The sequence below is a fragment of the Hibiscus syriacus genome, unplaced genomic scaffold (assembly GCF_006381635.1).
Source record: "Hibiscus syriacus cultivar Baekdansim isolate YM2019G1 unplaced genomic scaffold, ASM638163v2 tig00110597_pilon, whole genome shotgun sequence".
Taxonomy (NCBI): Eukaryota; Viridiplantae; Streptophyta; class Magnoliopsida; order Malvales; family Malvaceae; genus Hibiscus; species Hibiscus syriacus.
In genome coordinates this window covers 6,922,758-6,942,467 of record NW_024062795.1, presented here as the reverse complement: position 1 = coordinate 6,942,467, position 19,710 = coordinate 6,922,758, and the positions used below count along the sequence as shown (strand labels likewise).

Below are 19,710 nucleotides of genomic sequence, written 5' to 3'. Positions count from 1 at the left end.
CACACGCCCGCACTTTGGTCGGCGGGAAAGGTACGATGTTTTTGGCGGTTACTTTTTCCAGCATTAGGACAGAAATATCCTTGTCTTCATCGCATTATTTACATCAAAGCCACTGGTTAGTTCATCCGACAGATTTCTCTATTAAGTTCCCCATTAGTTCTGTTTAAAAAAAAGGTATATGATTCTGTTTAGAAAACCATTGAATACTCGAAAATGAGTTCAAAATATGAGGTTCACCATTTCGCTCAACGGTTGCCAGTGAAACCCTTTTACCCAGTCTGTATACCCTTTTTAACTCGTTTTCCTTCAAAACTCGTTGGAAACAAACATGAGGAGAGTAACTCACTAACAACCATTTGCAGCAAACATTGTTTCACATGCTTATAAACCCTTATTCTCCATTTTTTTTGTTATTTACTTATTTCCGGACCAGATCTTCGTCCCCACAACTTGTTCACTTGTTTTTTTGGTTCTTCAATCTTCCTTGTCTTTTTTTTCTTCTCATTTACGGTTCCTGTACTTTTTGTTCCAGTACGATGGATGTAATGAAACATGGTTTGTCGGAGATATTGTCCCCGGGCGGAAAGGTGGTTTCGAGGCTTGTCTGGGGGTTGGTGGCGTCTCTTGTAGTACTCACCGCCCTCTTGCTCAACTCTCTTAAAGGTCCTATTATCGTGGGGTCTTTCTTCCAAGGGTCTTATAGTCCGAACAATACCACCGCCGTCTCACTTCGTTCCTCGGTTGCCGAGGCACCGCAGCAACTGCCTGTTGTCGAGGGACCGCAGCAGACGCCTGTTGCCGACGGACCGCAGCAGACACCTGTTGCCGACGGACCGCAGCAAGGGCCTGTTGGCACCGAGAAAAAGATTGAACCTGATGCGTCAAACGTTACAGAAAAGCAAGACATTTTGAAGCAGATTGAGGATAATCGGCCGTTTCTGGGGAACCCCCGGTTGGGAAATTTATCTGAGGCAGCAAATAATGGAACTTTGGTTGGTGGAAATGCGAATGCAAACAATGAGGGCAATTCGTCGAGCAAAGAGGAAGTTATCGGAGAAGATAAGGCTATGGAATTGAATGATCCAAGGCATAATGATACTTTCAAGACATGTGATTTCTTTGACGGTAAGTGGGTGAGGAATGATCGTTGGATGCCATATTATCGGCCAGGATCTTGTCCTTTCATTGATAAAGACTTCGATTGTCAGCGCAATGGCCGGCCTGATGATGGCTACATTAAGTGGAGATGGCAACCAAATGGATGCGACATACCACGGTAAGGTCTCCATCTTCATGCAAGGAACATGAAGATATAGTTTTCAGTGTTGTTCTTATGCATGAAAAGCGCTTTCAAATCTTTCTTGATCATACAGGCTGAATGCAACTGATTTTCTGGAGAAACTGAGAGGAAAAAGGCTGGTTTATATCGGAGATTCCTTGAACCGGAACATGTGGGAGTCGATGGTGTGTATTCTCCGCCATAGCGTCAAGAAAAAGAAGAGAGTTTATGAAATTTCCGGTAGAACTGATTTTAAGAAACGGGGAGTTTTTGCATTCAGGTTTGAGGTAAGTTTTTTTTTTTTGAGATATTAATGTTGTTTGTGTTACAAAAGCTATACTATCTGTATCTGCATCTTATGAGAACATGTATTTGATGTCCTTGTAGGACTACAATTGCTCGGTGGACTTTGTTTCTGCTCCGTTTCTCGTCCGAGAATCATATTTCAAGCGAGAAAACGGATCAATAGAGACACTTAGGTTGGATCTCATGGATCCGGCAACTTCAACGTATCATGATGCGGACCTCCTGGTGTTCAATACGGGTCATTGGTGGACTCATGATAAAACTTCCAAAGGGTGAGTACACCAGTAAAACCTTGTGTTTTTCTTGTTACATTACCATTATGATGCCATTAACTTCTTTTGTGATCATGCAGCGAAGATTATTACCAAGAAGGCGACCACGTGTACCAGCGGCTCAAAGTCCTGAAAGCTTATCAGAAGGCACTAACAACCTGGTCGAGATGGGTTGACTCGAATGTCGACAGCAGTCGAACTCAGGTTTTCTTCAGGGGATACTCTGTTGCCCATTTCTGGTATGAACCTCTTTTCATTATTGGCACATAGGTTAACATATTACGTATATCATACATGATACATGAGTGTGCAGATATAGTAATGTATGCTACATTGCTATGTTCCGGACTCTTCGTCTTAAATACTCGAGTCTGATCCATATCCGGGTATTGGCTACAGGGGAGGCCAATGGAACTCCGGAGGAAATTGTCACCAGGAAACCGAGCCGATCACCAACGAAACATACTTGACCAATTACCCATCCAAAATGAGAGCCCTGGAACATGTTCTTCAACAGACCAAAACTCCAGTCATATACTTCAACGTAAGCAGGCTCACCGATTACCGAAAAGATGCGCATCCCTCTATATATAGAAGCGAGTACAAGACCGAAGAAGAAAGGAATCGTGCAGTGGCGGTTCAAGATTGCAGTCATTGGTGCTTGCCCGGCGTACCCGATACATGGAACGAACTACTGTATGCTTCATTGCTGAAGGCTGGAAAGGGAATTTGGGGAAACTGAGCAAAACCTACGGCCCTTGATCGAGTTCTATATGTAACTACAAAGCTAAGCAGGTTGTTTAAACAAGAATGATTTATGTAACTACAAAGCTAAATGCGCCATATGTATGTTTTCAAAGACCCGTTTGATTCATAAATCTATAACATAATTTTCAATTAAATTTCAATTAAATTTTTAAGTCATATAGTTTTTTATAATGATATAAACTGTCACGTAATCATCATATATATTAATATTATTTAAGAATTTAATTGGATAAAAAAATATTCATTGTTTAAAAAATGTTTACTAATTTTACTTAATTAAATTAATATATAAGACTTTTAATAAATTAAAGAAATTAACTTTTACATTTGCAAAGGATGAAATATATAATGAAATTATTTGTGTAGAGACAAAAATTCAAGTATGGGTGAAGATTTTTTTTTTATGTATGGGTGAAGATGATTGGGGTATGTTTCAACTTAAGAGTTAAGCCCCAAGCGATAATGGCCCGGTTTTAATCGGCAGTAATTATCATCTAATCAGAATGTACGATATTTAAAGATAAAAAGGCATAAATGAATCCAGAAGTTGAGCCGAGCAGAGAAAAAATGGCTTGCCTTCAACTCTCAGTTCCACTGCTAGCCGGATCACGTCCCAAACTCACTACGGTTCGTTGCGCTAGTGACCGCCAGGAGCTTTTTAACCGCATTGCCCCTGTTTACGATAACGTCAGCCATCTTTCCCCTCTCTTATCAGTTTTTTCATCGATTCTTCTTCTTCTTGTTGTCGTTTTTGACTCTGGGTTTGATAAAATTTTACAGTTAAATGATTTGCTGAGTTTGGGTCAGCACCGTATATGGAAACGCATGGCGGTATCCTGGAGCGGGTCGTATTCAAATTTATCCCTTTTTTTTCTTTTCTGCTTTGTTTCGTGGAATTTTAATTTACTTGGTTATGGAAAAACAGAGCAAAATCGGGAGATTACCTGTTGGATTTGTGCTGTGGAAGTGGAGATTTAACGTTCCTCATGTCTGAGAAAGCTGGTGAAAGGGGCAAAGTATGTTTTGTTTGAACTGTTTTTCGCCATTGTTTCATTTCCAGGGTTTTGCTAATTTTGGCTGGGTTTTCTGTAAGGTAATTGGCCTCGATTTCTCGAAAGAGCAACTATCGATCGCTTCATCACGCCAATACTTGCTTTCAAAGCCTTGCTACAATAACATTGAGTGAGCACTGGTAATTCTTGATGTTAACTAGCCAGTAATTTCCATGTTTATGAAAATGCACATGCTCTTGCGATCACGGAGGTCATAGGTGAAGTATTAGAAGGTTATGTTTTAATGCACATGAAACAATTATAAGTTGTCTTATCATGTCATAAATTTGTGTTTGGAATTGAGTGTAGATGGATTGAAGGTGATGCACTTGATTTGCCGTTTTCTAATGGTTACTTCGATGCCATTACTATGGGATATGGGTTGCGTAATGTGGTTGATAAACGTCGAGCCATGCGGGAGATATTTCGAGTTTTAAAGCCAGGTCTATCCTTTTGTTCATTTTTCTCTTATTGTTAAGTAGATTTCTTGTTTCACCAAATGAAAACTTGAAAATGTTCTAAATTTTGCTTCATTTTTCAGGCTCGAGGGTGTCAATCCTCGATTTCAATAAAAGCGTGCAGCCATTGACAGCCTTCTTTCAGGTATTCCCGGTCATTGTGCATTCATTTTGTTTTTCAGTTCTACACCACTTCCTTGACTTTATAGGTTTTTGAATGTCGTAAAGAGTTGTTAATCGGCGACGAATGTCACCTTCCTCTTATTGCACATCAAGTTCGATACTGAAGTACTCTGTTGACATCAAAAAAATCTTCTTTTGGAAAGGAATGGATGATTGATAATGTAGTAGTACCAACAGCAACAATTTATGGCCTTGCCAAGGAATACCAGTATTTGAAAAGTTCCATTGATGAATTTTTAACAGGTTCGTCTCTTCGTACTGAATCATTTTCTTTTCGGTGATTGTTCATGTTCTAGTTGCCACCAAATTTGTTTAGTATGTTGAGTCTCCTGACTGAGGTGCCTATTAGATATTGGATTTCATTTACGAAAATGAAATTCGTATCACGAAACTATGCAATGATGGTCATCTCATGTCTAGGGAGGATGTAGTACCGCATTCGACTGAATATTCCGTGCTCGGTTGTAGGGAAGGAATCGGAGAAACTCACTTTGGACGCAGGGTTTTCTTATGCCAGACATTATGAGATCGGTGGAGGCCTCATGGGGAACTTAGTAGCCACACGTTAAAGTAGATGCATGCCTTTTCTTTTCTTTCCATTTTCGGTTTTTGGTTTGTTGATGAAGATAGCATCCTGTTGTCTATGAATTCCAAACATTTTCTAAGAGCAGATGTTGTTGGATTGAATCCTTACTGATACCTATCATGTATGGTTGACTAATCTATAAAAACCATAATCCTTATGGTTGCATTATCTCATATTATGACCATCATTTTAAATTGGTTCTTAATTTTTTGAATATTTTAACTTCATCATCAAAATATGTCCCTTATTTTAAATTGGTCCTAAACTTTTGCACATTTTTATTTCATCCCCAAACTATGACTTTCGTTTTGAATTGGTTCCTAAACTTTTGAATGTTCCAATTTCAATTTAAGAGAACAAAAGTAACAACCAAAGGACCTTTTCATTTTCAATTTAAATAATGATTTTAGGGGATGTGATAACACCAACTATTATTTATGTCACGTCATATTATAACATAATTCACATCAAATTTACATGGTGAACTAGTTAACAATGTAACACCCCAACCCGTATCCGACCCGAATACGAGTCCGAGATGTCACATTGACTTTTTAAAATAATTTTCTTACAAAATAACTGAACATTTAAACTTATAATAAGAAAATAAAATAAAATACTATTAAATTATGTTTCATTATAAAAATCTAAGAAAAAAATACGTATTTGTGAACAGTACTATACGTATGAACAGTACCATGAACAATGAAATATTTTTAATATCAATTATGTATCGATGCACTGCTACAGTAACTTTAGTAAAATACGTATAAAATTCATAAAAATCCAAGTTTTCGTTTGTATAAAATTACCATGTACATATACACATTTAAAAACATTACAAAACTCTATCATATGATTTTAACAAAACCGATTAAAACATATCGTATTCAAACCTTTATTTATATGCCAACCACTATCCTTATTACAAAATACATACTATTTAAATTTTTTCTGATCTGATCTTTGGAAAGGAGACTGATCTGTCTTGCTTAGCTTTTATCATTTTTCCTCTTCTCCGGAACCTACGTGTGAAACAATCACACGCTAAGTCGTTGACTTAGTGAGGCATATAAAACATATAATATAACCATATAACATTTCATATAAACAAAAGGCATACATCTGTAAATACTATCATTAATCCCTTTTACTTACAATATATTCATCATATAACACATATATCACTATACCAAGGAATAAACATATCATCATGTAATTTCTATAACATATTTCATATTACCAAATATACATATCACATATATCATTTCACAACAGAACACATATCGTATCATATCAATTGATTTATTTACTCTCTTTAAAGTCTATTGTTGAAAATATTTTGATATTTCGATATAACAAATTAAGTTAAATGAATTTTAAGATTTTCTAAAAGATTTTCTAAGTATATTCAATATAATTATTCGAATATCAAAATATTACTCCAAATCTTTCAAATGTCATTTTTAATCCTTACTCAAGTGTAAAATTAAGTTTTAATCTTAAAATAATTTCAAAACAATTTTACAAAATATTTTGAACTATTTCAAAGCCAAAAATTCCAGATTGCTCAGAGAGAACCGATTCCCCCCTGAATGGTTTGGCTCCGAGAAAAACAGAATGCTCGGAGGGAACCGATTCCCCCCCAAGGGGATACCGATTCCACCCTGTTTAATGGTCGAAATATTTGAATTTTACACTTAGGGAACCGATTCCCCATGAGGGGGTACCGATTCCCCCACGCTCCAAGTTGTTTTATTAATTGATTTCACACTAAAACGACTCTATTAACTCCACTAATCATCCCCAATGTTCAGAATCATTTGAAGGTGTATTTAAAAAAGCTTAGAAGCCATTGATCAACAACAAGAAACAACAATCAACAAGAATCAAGAGAGAATCAAATAGAAAGCATCAAACCTCAAGTTTGGGGCATTTTCAAGCCTATTTCATTCAATATTAATTTTTGCTTTCAAGAACACTTATTGTGCTCAATTGTATTATTCTTGAGTGTTCTTTCTTTGTTCTAGAATTGTGCAAACATCTTGCCTTGTGAGGATTTTCTTGTAAGTTTGCAAAATTTGTATTATTCTCTTTGGGAGAGAGTGTTCTCAAGAATTTGGGGTATAATTCTTGAGGGATTTGTAAGGTTACTCTTTGTCCTCAAAAGAAAGACAAATTAGTGAATTTATGGAAAATCCTTAGTGTGGATAGCTAAGGTAGTGGACGTAGACTTTGGTTGAGAAAGTCGAACCACTCTAAATCGCTGTGCAAATCTTTTCAATTTTCTGCAAAGCTTCCATCGAAATTTTTATTTGCCAATTCACCCCCTCTTGGCCAACTCCATCGATCGATTAACTCAACAATTGGTACTAGAGCCTCACTCATTTGAAGGTTTAATCACCTCTTGAGTTGATTCAGGGAGAGTTACATCGATTTTCAAGTCATCAATGGTCGGTGCTTCAAAATCCGACTTCGGTCTCGATTCGATGCCCGTCAACAAGCCTCTTTTCTTCAATGGAGGTAACTATGCCTATTGGAAGAATATGATGATGTATTTCATTCAAGCAAGTGACATGGGAGCATGGAACGTTGTAGAAGACGGATATATCAAGCCTCTCACTCATCTAAGATTGTGGAGTGAATGAGAGACAATAATGTTCCAGCTCAACTCCAAAACCATCCATATCATATTTTGTGCTCTTGGACCAGATGAATATGGAAGAGTTTCATCTTGTACAACCGCCAAAGAAATATGTGATAAACTACAAGCCACTCATGAAGGCACCGACGAGGTAAAAGAATCTAAAATTAGTCTTCTAACACATAGCTATGAAAATTTCAGGATGAAACCAAATGAAGATATCAAAGCTATGACGGATAGATTCTCAACGATTGTCAATGGTCTCAAATCATATGGAGAGATCATTCCAAATGAAAAGCTTGTGAGGAAGTTAGTTTACTCAATTCCAAAATCGTGGCAATTCAAGAAGACTGCAATCATCGAGGCTAAGAACCTAAAGTCCTTAACTCTTGAAGAGCTAATCGGTCCCCTCCTTACTCATAAAATGATGCTTGAAGATAAGATGGACCTTGATAAGATTGACGAGACACCAAAGGAGAAGGAGAAGAAGAAAAACATTGGAGTTGCTCTCAAATCCACAAAAGATGAGAGTGATTCGGATGAAGATGACGATGACGAGGAAATGACATTGTTTGTCAAACGGTTCAGAAAAATGATGAGACCTTACTGAGGAAGAAAATTCAAACGAAATGAAGGCCTAAAAATGAACCAAAAGAGAATGACCCTATCATTTACTATGAATGCAAAAAGCTGGGGCATGTCAAATATGATTGCCCACAATTGAAGAGAAAGGGTCAATCAAAGAATAAGAACAAGGCTCATGTGGCTACATGGAGCGATGAAGAATGTTCTGATGAAGAGGAACAAGAAGTAGCAAACTTGTGCTTGATGGCATTCGTGGAAGATTCTAAGGTAACCTCTAACTCATTTGAATTAGATGATTTATCTTATGATGAGTTATTAGAGGAATATAATGGGTTGGCTTCGGATTATGAGAAATTGTTTTTAAAATATAAAAATGATGTTTCAAAATTGAAAAATGAAAATAAACTCATATCCAAGACCAACAATGATTTTGAAAGTAAAATTAGTGATTTGCAAATCAAACTAGAAGAGTTTGAAAAGAAAAATTTAAATTTGCAAAATTTACTTTCAAAGGTCAATGATGATCATCAAAAGAAAATTGATGATCTTAAAGCTTCTTTTGATAAAGTTGGAACAAAACGTTTTGAAAATGGAGAAAATTCAAAATCAAACTTTGTTAGAAAAAGTTTTAAAAACTACAATCATAGAGGTCCCCGAAGAACCTCTAATGGAAAAATCATTAGAAATATATGGGATCCTAAAGGACTCATTACTACTAAAGATAAAGATATCCTATACAAATGGATACCTAAGGGGACTAGGATTTTGGAAACTAATGAATATGGACCCAAAAGAATTTGGGTACCAAAACTTAGAAATTAATCTATGTTTGTAGGAAAAGGAGCATTGCTATAAGGCACGGGAAACAAATTCAAACTCATGGTACCTTGATAGTGGATGCTCAAGACACATGACCAGAGACAAAAGCCGGTTCATAGAGCTTAACGCCAAAAATGGAGGAGAAGTGACTCTTGGTGATAATTCAAAAGGTTACATCGAAGGTATAGGTACAATAGATAATACCTCTTCCATACAAATTAGAAATGTTTTATATGTGAATGGATAAAAGCATAATCTTTTGAGCATTAGTCAATTTTGTGATAAAGGATTCAATGTCATATTTGAAACTAATGGTTGTAAAGTTATTGACATTGCATCTAATCGGATTATGCTTGTTGGTCATAGAATAGGAAACATATACATGGTGCATTTAGACTCTATAGATGTGACTAATTTATTCCTAGTTGCTAAGGATGAGCATGATAGTTGGTTATGGCATATGAGACTAGGACATGCTAGTATGAGTGTCTTGCAATGGTTAATTCAAGGATATTTGGTTTGAGGGCTGCCTAAAATAAAATTTGATAATGATAAAATATGTGATGCTTGTGCTAAAGGAAAACAAAAGAGAGTTTCTTTTAAATCCATTAATGATGTATCAACTAGTAGAGTATTGCAATTGATCCATTTAGATCTCTTTGAGCCATCTAGAACTACTAGCTTGGGTGGAAAACAATATGCATTTGTCTTGGTAGATGACTATTCTAGATATACTTGGGTTCTATTCTTAAGTACTAAAGATGAAGCATTAGAAAAATTCATCACGTTTTCAAAAGTAATCCAAAACGAAAAAGGTTACTCTATAACTAGTGTTAGGAGTGATCATGGAACTGAATTTGAAAATCTTAGATTTACTGAATTTTGTAATTCTAATGGTATTAGTCATAATTTTTCAGCACCTAGAACCCCTCAACAAAATGGAGTTGTTGAAAGAAAAAATCGAACTTTAGAAGAAATGGCTAGAACCATGCTTTGTGAAAATAATTTGCCAAAATATTTTTGGGCGGAAGCCACAAATACTGCTTGTTATGTTATTAATCGAGTAATGATTAGGCCTATTTTGAAGAAAACTCCATATGAACTTTTTAAAAATAAAAAGCCTAACATTAGCTATTTTTATCATTTTGGATGTAAATGTTTTGTTTTAAACAACGACAAAGACAATCTTGAAAAATTTGATGCTAAAAGTGATGAAGGAATTTTCTGGGTTATTCCTTAAGTTTTAAAGCTTATCGAGTATTTAATAAAAGAACTTTAGTTGTAGAAGAGTCTATACATGTTGTTTTCGATGATAATCTCCTTCCGACGAAGGATTCTTGTTTGAATGATGGTGTATGTATTATAAATACAAATGACGTTAGACATGACGATGTAGAACCATCATCAAAGGAAGAAACGAAATATGAGGAAACTCATGATCCTCTCGAGAATCCAACCATTGAAGAAAGGGAAGTATCTTACCCAAGAGAGTACAACTATGTCAAGGATGATGAAATCATAGGTGATCCATCCAAAGGGGTAACAACTCGATCTTCTCTTAGGTGGTGTTTGTTTTTAAAGAGGTAAAAGGTCTGCAGTCTGCGGACCACATCTGCAGACATCTGCAGCAGAAGAGGTGGACTAAAAGTCTACAAGAAGAAGATTGTTTGTTTTTTAACGTCTGCAGACTGCTAAAATAAACTGAAATATAAAATAAACTAATTTTTTAAACTTAAAAGAGTTTTGGAATATTGAAATTTAAATAATTTTAGTTTTATAATACTGAAATTTAAATAATCCATATAACTACAATAATAAATTTTTTAAAATAAATCAATTCATATTTTAAAATAAATCACTCCATATTTTAAAATAAATCAATCCATATTTTAAAATAATTTTTCCATATTTTAAAATAAATCAATCCATATTTTAAAATAAATCAATCCATGTTTTAAAATAAATCAATCTATATTTTAAAATAAATTTTAAAATAGATTTAAATGATTTTAATTTTCCCGCAGACCTTTGAAGACCTTTGAAGACATAAAACCATGTCTGCACCAAGAAGAGCTCGTGCAGACATTTGAAGACCTTCTGTCTTCTAAAAAACAAACGGTCTGCGAAGTCTAATGTCTGCGCGTGGTCTACGCGGCGCAGACATAAGAGGTTTGAAGAGGTTGCACAGTGAAAACAAACCAAGCCTTAGAAATATTTGTAATTATGTTGCATTTATCTCATGCATAGAGCCTAAGAATATTAAAGAAGCATTAAATGATGAACATTGGATTATTGCTATGCAAGAAGAGTTAAATCAATTTGAGAGAAGTAAAGTATGGACATTAGTTGAAAGGCCTAGTAATAAATATACTATAGGTACTAGATGGGTATTTAGGAATAAGCTTGATGAGAGTGATAATATAGTGAGAAACAAGGCTAGACTTATTGTTCAAGGGTATACTCAAGAAGAGGGCATAGACTATGATGAAACATATGTTCCCGTAGCTAGGATGAAAGCAATTAGAATGTTATTAGCATTTGCATGTTTTCATGAATTTAAATTATATCAAATGGATGTTAAAAGTGCATTTTTAAATGGTTTTTATTAAAGAAGAAGTGTATGTGGAACAACCTCCAGGTTTTGAAGATTCAAAATTTCCGGATCATGTTCTTAAATTGACAAAAGCACTTTATGGTTTAACACAAGCTCCTAGAGCTTGGTATGAAAGATTTTCAAACTTTTTAATTGAAAAAGGTTTTTCAAAAGGGAAGGTTGACACTATTGTTGAAAACATTTTGATATTTCGATATAACAAATTAAGTTAAATGAATTTTAAGATTTTCCAAAATGATTTTCTAAGTATATTCGATATAATTATTCGAATATCAAAACATTACTCAAAATATTTCAAAAATCATTTTTAATCCTTACTTAAGTGTAAAATTAAGTTTTAATCTTAAAACAATTTCAAAATAATCTTTCAAGGTATTTCGAACCATTTCAAAGCCAAAAATTCCAGATTGCTCAGAGGGAACCGATTCCCCCCCAAGGGGGTACCGATTTCCCCCTTAATGGTTTGGCTCCGAGATTTCCAGAATGCTGGGAGGGAACCGATTCCCCCATAGGGGGTACCGATTCCCCCCTGTTCAACGGTCGAAATATTTGAATTTTACACTTAGGGAATCGATTCCCCATAGGGGGTACTGATTCCCCCTACGCTCCAAACTGTTTTATTAATTGTTTTCACACTAAAACGGCTATATGATCTTCACTAATCATCCCCAACGTTTAGAAGAGATTCAAGGTGTATTTAAACAAGTTCTGAAGCTCTTGATCAACAAGAAATCATAGAGAAACAAGAGAGAAAGCATCAAACACCAAGTTTGTGCAAATCAAGCCAATTTTCCTTAATATTCATTTTGTTTTCAAGAACACCATTTGTGCTCATTTGTAATTATCTTTGAGTGTTCTTTTCTTGTTCTAGAATTGTGAAAACATCTTACCTTGTGAGGTTTTCTTGTAAGTTTGCAAATTTGTAATCTTCTCTTTAGGAAAAAGAGTGTTCTCAAGAGTTGGGGTATACTCTTGAGGGATTTTGTAAGGTTATCTCTTTGGCCTCAAAGAAGAACAAATTAGTGAATTTGTTGGAAAATCCTTAGTGTGGATAGCTAAGGTAGTGGACGTAGACTTTATTTGAGAAAGTCGAACCACTGTAAATCGCTGTTCAATTACTTTCAATTTTTCTGCAAAAGCTTCCACGAAATTTTTAATTGCCAATTCACCCCCCTCTTGGCCGATTCCGTCGATCGATTAACTCAACAATTGGTATCAGAGCCTAACTCATTTAAAGGTTTAATCGCCTCTTGAGTCGATTCGGGAAGAGTATATCGTTATTAAAGTCATCAATGGCCTCCGCTTCAAACTTCGACTCCGGTCTCGATTCGATGCCCGTCAACAAGCCTCCTTTCTTCAATGGAGCTAACTATGCCTATTGGAAGAATAGAATGATGTACTTCATTCAAGCAAGTGACACGGGAGCATGGAATACTGTAGAAGAAGGATACATCAAACCTCTCACTCATCCAAGGTTGTGGAGTGAAGGAGAGACAAGAATGTTCCAGCTCAACTCCAAAGCCATCCATATTATTTGTGCTCTTGGACCAGATGAATACGGAAGAGTTCATCGAGTACAACCGCCAAAGAAATGGGACAGCTTCAAGTCACACATGAAGGTACAGATGAGGTAAAGAAATCAAAAATTAGTATTCTAACGCATAGCTATGAAAATTTCAGGATGAAACCAAATGAAGACATCAAAGCTATGACGGATAGATTTTCAACGATTGTCAATGGTCTCAATCATATGGAGAGATCATCTCAAATGAAAAGCTTGTGAGGAAGTTAGTCTACTCCCTCCCAAAATCATGACAATCAAAGAAGACGTCAATCATCGAGTCTAAGGACCTATCGTCCTTAACTCTTGAAGAACTTATCGGTTCACTCCTCACTCATGAGATGATGCTTGAAGATGAGGTGGACCTTGATAAAGTTGAAGAGACACCAAAGGAAAAGGAGAAGAAGAAAAATATTGGAGTTGTTCTCAAATCCACAAAAGATGAGAGTGATTCTAATAATGATGATGATGACGAGGAAATGGCATTGTTTGCCAAACGGTTCAGAAAAATGATGAGACCTTACCAAGGAAGAAAATTCAAAAGAAACGAAGGCCTCAAAATGAACCAAAAGAGAAGGACCCAATCATTTGCTATGAATGTAAAAAGCCGGGGCATGTCAAATATGATTGGCCACAATTGAAGAAAAAGGGTCAATCAAAGAATAAGCACAAGGCTCATGTGGCTACATGGAGCGATGAAGAAAGTTCCGATGAAGAGGAACAAGAAGTAGCAAACTTGTGCTTGATGGCATTCGAGGAAGATTCTAAGGTAACCTCTAACTCATCCGATTTTGATGATTTATCTTATGATGTGTTATTTGAGGAGTACAATGGGTTGGCTTCGGATTATGAGAAATTGTTTTTAAAATATAAAAATGATGTTTCAAAATTGAAAAATGAAAACAAACTCATATCCAAAACCAACAACGATCTTGAAAGTAAAATCAAAGATTTGCAAATCAAACTAGAAGAGTTTGAAAAGAAAAATTTAGATTTGCAAAATTACTTTCAAAGATCAATGATGATCATCAAAAGAAAATTGATGATCTTAAACTTCTTTTGATAAAGTTGGAACAAAACATTTTGAAAAAGGTGGAAATTCAAAATCCAACTTTGTTAGAAAAAGTTTTAGAAACTACAATCATAGAGGTCCCCAAAGAACCTCTAATGGAAAATCATTAGAAGTATGTGGGTTCCTAAAGAACTCATTACTACTAAAGAAAAATATCCTACACAAATGGATACCTAAGGGGACTAGGATTTTGGAAACTAATGAATATGGACCCAAAAGAATTTGGGTACCAAAAATCAAAAATTAATCTATGTTTGTAGGGAAAGGAGCATTGCTACAAGGCACGAGAAACAAATTCAAATTCATGGTACCTTGATAGTGGATGCTCAAGACATATGACCGGAGACAAAAGCCGGTTCATTGAGCTTAACGCCAAAAATGGAGGAGAAGTGACTTTTGGAGACAATTCAAAAGGTCACATTGAAGGTATTGGTACAATAGGTAATACCTCTTGCATACAAATTAAGAATGTTTTATATGTGAATGGATTAAAGCATAATCTATTGAGTATTAGTCAATTATGCGATAAAGGATTCAATGTCTTATTTGAAATTAATGGTTGTAAAGTCATTGACATTGCATCTAATCAGATTATGCTTGTTGGTCATAGAATAGGAAACATTTACATGGTGCATTTAGATTCTATTGATATGACTAATTTATGCCTAGTTGCTAAGGATGAGCATGATAGTTGGTTATGGCATAGGAGACTAGGTCATGCTAGTATGAGTGTTTTGCAACGGTTAATTCAAGGAGACTTAGTAAGAAGGTTGCCTAAGCTTAAATTTGATAATGATAAAATCTGTGATGCTTGTGCTAAAGGAAAACAAAAACGAGTTTCTTTTAAATCTATTAATGATGTATCAACTAGTAGAGTATTACAATTGATCCATTTAGATCTTTTTGGGCCAACTAGAACTACTAGCTTGGGAGGAAAACAATATGCATTTGTCTTGGTAGATGACTATTCTAGATACACTTGGGTTCTATTCTTAATTACTAAAGATGAAGCATTAGAAAATTTCATCACATTTTAAAAAATAATTCAAAATGAAAAAGGTTACTCTATCACTAGTTTTAGAAGTGATCATGGAACTGAATTTGAAAATCTTGGATTTATTGAGTTTTGTAATTCTAATGGTATTAGCCATAATTTTTCAGCACCTAGAACCCCTCAACAAAATGGAGTTGTTGAGAGGAAAAATCGAACTTTAGAAGAAATGGCTAGAACCATGCTTTGTGAAATAATTGCCAAAATATTTTTGGGCGGAAGCCACAAATACCGCTTGTTAGTTGTAAATCGAGTAATGATTAGGCCAATTTTAAAGAAAACTCCATATGAAATTCTCAAAAATAAAAAGCCTAACATTAGCTATTTTCCTTTTGGATGTAAATGTTTTGTTTTAAACAACGGTAAAGAAAACCCTGGCAAATTTGATGCTAAAAGTGATGAAGGAATTTTTCTGGGTTATTCCTTAAATTCTAAAGCTTATCGTGTATTTAATAAAACAACTTTAGTTGTAGAAGAGTCTATACATGTTGTTTTCGATGATAATCCCCTTCCGAGGAAGGATTCTTCTGTTAATGATGATGTAGGTATTGTACAAGTAAATGACGTTAGATATGACGTTGGAGAATCATCATCAAAGGAAGAAACAAAAGATGAGGAAACTCATGATCCCCTCGAGAATCCAACCAGTGAAGAAAGGGAAGTATCTTTTCCAAGAGAGTACAACTATGTCAAGGATGGTGAAATTATAGGTGATCCATCAAAAGGGGTAACTACTCGATCTTCTCTTAGAAATATCTGTAATTATGTTGCATTTATTTCATGCATAGAGCCTAACAACATCAAAGAAGCATTAAAAGATGAACATTGGATTATGGCTATGCAAGAAGAATTAAATCAATTTGAGAGAAGTAAAGTATGGACATTAGTTGAAAGGCCTAGTAATAAATCTACTGTAGGTACTAGATGGGTTTTTAGAAATAAACTTGATGAAAGTGGTAATATAGTGAGGAACAAGGCTAGACTTGTTGCTCAAGGCTATAATCAAGAAGAGGGCATAGACTATGATGAAACATACGCTCCCGTAGCTAGGATGGAAGCAATTAGAATGTTATTAGCATTTGCATGTTTCAATGAATTTAAATTATATCAAATGGAAGTTAAAAGTGCATTTTTAAATGGTTTTATAAAAGAAGAAGTGTACGTGGAACAACCTCCAGGTTTTGAAGATTCAAATTTTCCGGATCATGTTTTAAAATTGACAAAAGCTCTTTATGGTTTAAAACAAGCTCCTAGAGCTTGGTATGAAATATTGTCAAATTTTTTAATTGAAAAAGGTTTTTTAAAAGGAAAGGTTGACACTACATTGTTTTTAAAGAGAAAAGGTAAAGATTTATTAGTAGTTCAAATTTATGTTGATGATATAATATTTGGTTCTACTAATGATGTTCTTTGCCAAGAATTTTCTAAGCTAATGCAAAGTGAGTTTGAGATGAGCATGATGGGAGAGCTCTCATTTTTCTTGGGACTCCAAATCAAGCAAAGAAAAGATGACATCTTCATTAATCAAGCTAAGTACGTCAAAGATATGCTCAAGAAGTTTGGACTGGAAAATGGGAAACCTCATAACACTCCAATGAGCTCTTCAACAAAGCTTGACTTAGATGCATGAGGTAAATGTGTAGATGTTAAATTATATAGGTCAATGATTGGCTCTTTGCTTTATCTAACCGCAAGTAGACCGTATATTATGTTTAGTGTTTGCTTGTGTGCTAGGTTTCAATCATGTCCTAAGGAATCACATTTACTAGCTGTTAAGAGAATCTTTAGATACCTTAAGGACACTCCTAGTTTAGGACTTTGGTATCCTAGAGACTCTAGCTTTAGCTTGCATGCCTTTTCTGATGCGGATTATGGAGGATGCAAATTAGATAGGAAAAGCACCTCCGGTACTTGTCAATTCCTTGGAAATATGCTGATTTCTTGGTTTTCAAAGAAGCAAAATTGTGTTGCATTATCTACCACTGAAGCGGAATACATTTCAGCCGGTAGTTGTTGTGCACAAGTTTTATGGATGAAACAACAACTTTTTGATTATGGAATTGAAGTATGTACCATTCCTATCAAGTGTGATAATACTAGTGCTATTTGTCTCACTAAAAATCCCATCCAACACTCTAGAACTAAGCACATTGAAATAAGACATCATTTCATTAGAGACCATGTCACTAAGGAAGATTTAGTTCTAGAATTTGTTGATACTTTGCACCAATTAGCGGATATCTTTACAAAACCTTTAGACAAGGAACGATTTTGGACACTTAGGAGAGAATTAGGTTTGACCAATCTATCTTCACTGAGTGTTTAAAATAATTTTAGCACTTTTTATAATAAATGAAAAATGCTTATAATAACAATTTTTGATTGCATTCATTGCTATTAGTTAGGGGGAGTTTATGATTCTTGATGAAAAATTAATTTTATGTTCAAATATCGTTGAAAGATTAATTGAATTGTTTGAACATGATTAATTTTCAATATATGAGTTGCCAATACCACTAGAGGAAATTAATTTAGCATTTTGGGTGTTTAAAATCGGATTTTAGCATTTTGGTGCAAAGGGAATCGATCCCCCCTTGAGGGAACCGATTCCCCCTTTAAAGGGGAACTGATTCCCTCCACAGGAGAATCGATACCCCCCTGGGGTTCTAGTTAAACACGGGCAGAACCCTTATTTTTATTCAAAACCCTTTTCTTCCTTGCCGCCGTTTCCTCTAAACTCTCTCCCTATCTCCATTCTTGCCTCAAATCAACATTCTTAATCGGAATTCACTTCAAATATCATCTTCTAAACCTGTTGGAATCATCAAAAATGTGCAAACTTCATCTAATCTCACTCAAATCCGAAATCCTTCAAGGTATTTTTCCAAAACTTCTATTTCATCAATTTATAAACATAGAACTAGTTTTAATTAGTTCTAGGATAAACTTTAGATCGGGCATTAATTGTGTTTTACTTGAATTATGTTGTTGTTATGAAAACTATATTGTTTCTCAAAACCGTATTTTTTAAAAGTTTTCAAAAACTTTGCCCATTAGGATTGATTTAGAGAACCTTGAAATATTGAGGACTCAATTGAGTTTTGGGATTGATTGAATTACATACATGTGTTTTTTAAATTTGCAGGTTACATATTCTATTCCGATTCTTAAACCATGTCAAATCCTAAACGACCTAGGACATTGTCTAGTCGCTCAAGTCAAAACCGACCTCTTATTCCTCCACCCAATCCAAATAAACCAAATATGACCATTATGAACTCTTGTTTCAACGTACCTGGTTATGGACAAGATCTATACCATATGTACCATACTTGTTTTGAGTCATATAAAATCTAGGAAGAGTGTATCCCTTCGATCCAAGCTATAGAAGATATGGACTTCTAATATCTTCCTACTCTTAAATCCTAGAAGTTTGATAAACTCTTTAAACTCAAACCTTTGGTTTATCATCAATTAGTCCGTATTTTTCTATTCCAATGTGGTATGTGTCCAAAACGAGCTCCGATCTGAAACTATAGGAATTTGATCCTATTTTAGGACAATTCATTTTTATTGACTCCGGCACAATCGCTACCCATTTTGGACTAGATACCTCAGGTTTAATGAAAAAAGAGACTGTGGATTCACCCTATAAGTCTAAGGATAGTGAGAGTACCCTAAGAACTCATCGTGATAGATTCCTTCATTATTTGATCTCTTGGTGGTTTAGACCATCCGGAGGTAGGTACTCCTCCCTTAGGAACATAGATATATGGTGGATATATTGTATCCAACATAAAAAGAAGATTTATCTGCCACAGATCATTTTTAGTGAGTTTCCATAAACATTGTTCCTTCCAAGAATAGAAACCTTGGTTTATGGTTGTCTCCTTAGTAATTTGTTTATCAAACTCGGTATTTGGGTCAATGGGTTTATCGTCCCGAACTCAGAACTTTTAATTGTGAAACATTTTGATGTTCATGGATTGTTTTATTATGGGTTGTTTGAATTTGTTGGATAAATGGATATTTGAACTTATATGCTTATATATTTGGTTTGATTTTCACTTTCATTTTGAGCTTAATGTTTATTTTTGCATCATTTACATATTAGTTGCATTATGACCAATTTTTCCATTTCACATTAATTATGAATATTGATTATGAAACTAATGGCTAACGTTTCTCTTGCTTGTGATTTTAGCAGCTTATATTATATAATCAATTGGCTAAATGATTTCAAAACCTTGTTTAAATTCTTTAAAATGTCTTTTTGATTTAACAAAAAGGGGGAGAAGTGTTAAAGTGTTTTTAAATGATAAATGGGAGAAGTGTTAAAGTAAGGGGGAGTAATTTTAAAACTTGATTTCAAAATCTTAAAATTACTAAAATGTTTTGTTATATCAAAAAAGGGGGAGATTGTTGAAAACATTTTGATATTTCGATATAACAAATTAAGT

At 34.8% G+C, this 19,710-nt stretch overlaps 2 protein-coding genes across 2 annotated transcripts; both read left to right on the top strand.

The window, feature by feature from the left end:
• Nucleotides 1–536: 536 nt before the first annotated feature.
• On the top strand, nt 537–2,637 carry LOC120134301 (protein trichome birefringence-like 2). Its single transcript, XM_039150747.1, has 5 exons — nt 537–1,276; nt 1,374–1,566; nt 1,667–1,857; nt 1,938–2,096; nt 2,257–2,637. The coding sequence occupies exons 1-5, from the start codon at nt 537–539 to the stop codon at nt 2,597–2,599; spliced, it is 1,626 nt and encodes a 541-aa protein (XP_039006678.1). The 3' UTR covers nt 2,600–2,637.
• A 514-nt stretch (nt 2,638–3,151) lies between these two features.
• LOC120134153 (2-phytyl-1,4-beta-naphthoquinone methyltransferase, chloroplastic-like) lies at nt 3,152–5,030 on the top strand. Its single transcript, XM_039150627.1, has 8 exons — nt 3,152–3,312; nt 3,406–3,470; nt 3,551–3,641; nt 3,719–3,807; nt 3,987–4,120; nt 4,219–4,280; nt 4,462–4,561; nt 4,787–5,030. The coding sequence occupies exons 1-8, from the start codon at nt 3,160–3,162 to the stop codon at nt 4,885–4,887; spliced, it is 795 nt and encodes a 264-aa protein (XP_039006558.1). The 5' UTR covers nt 3,152–3,159; the 3' UTR covers nt 4,888–5,030.
• The last annotated feature ends 14,680 nt before the right edge of the window (nt 5,031–19,710 follow it).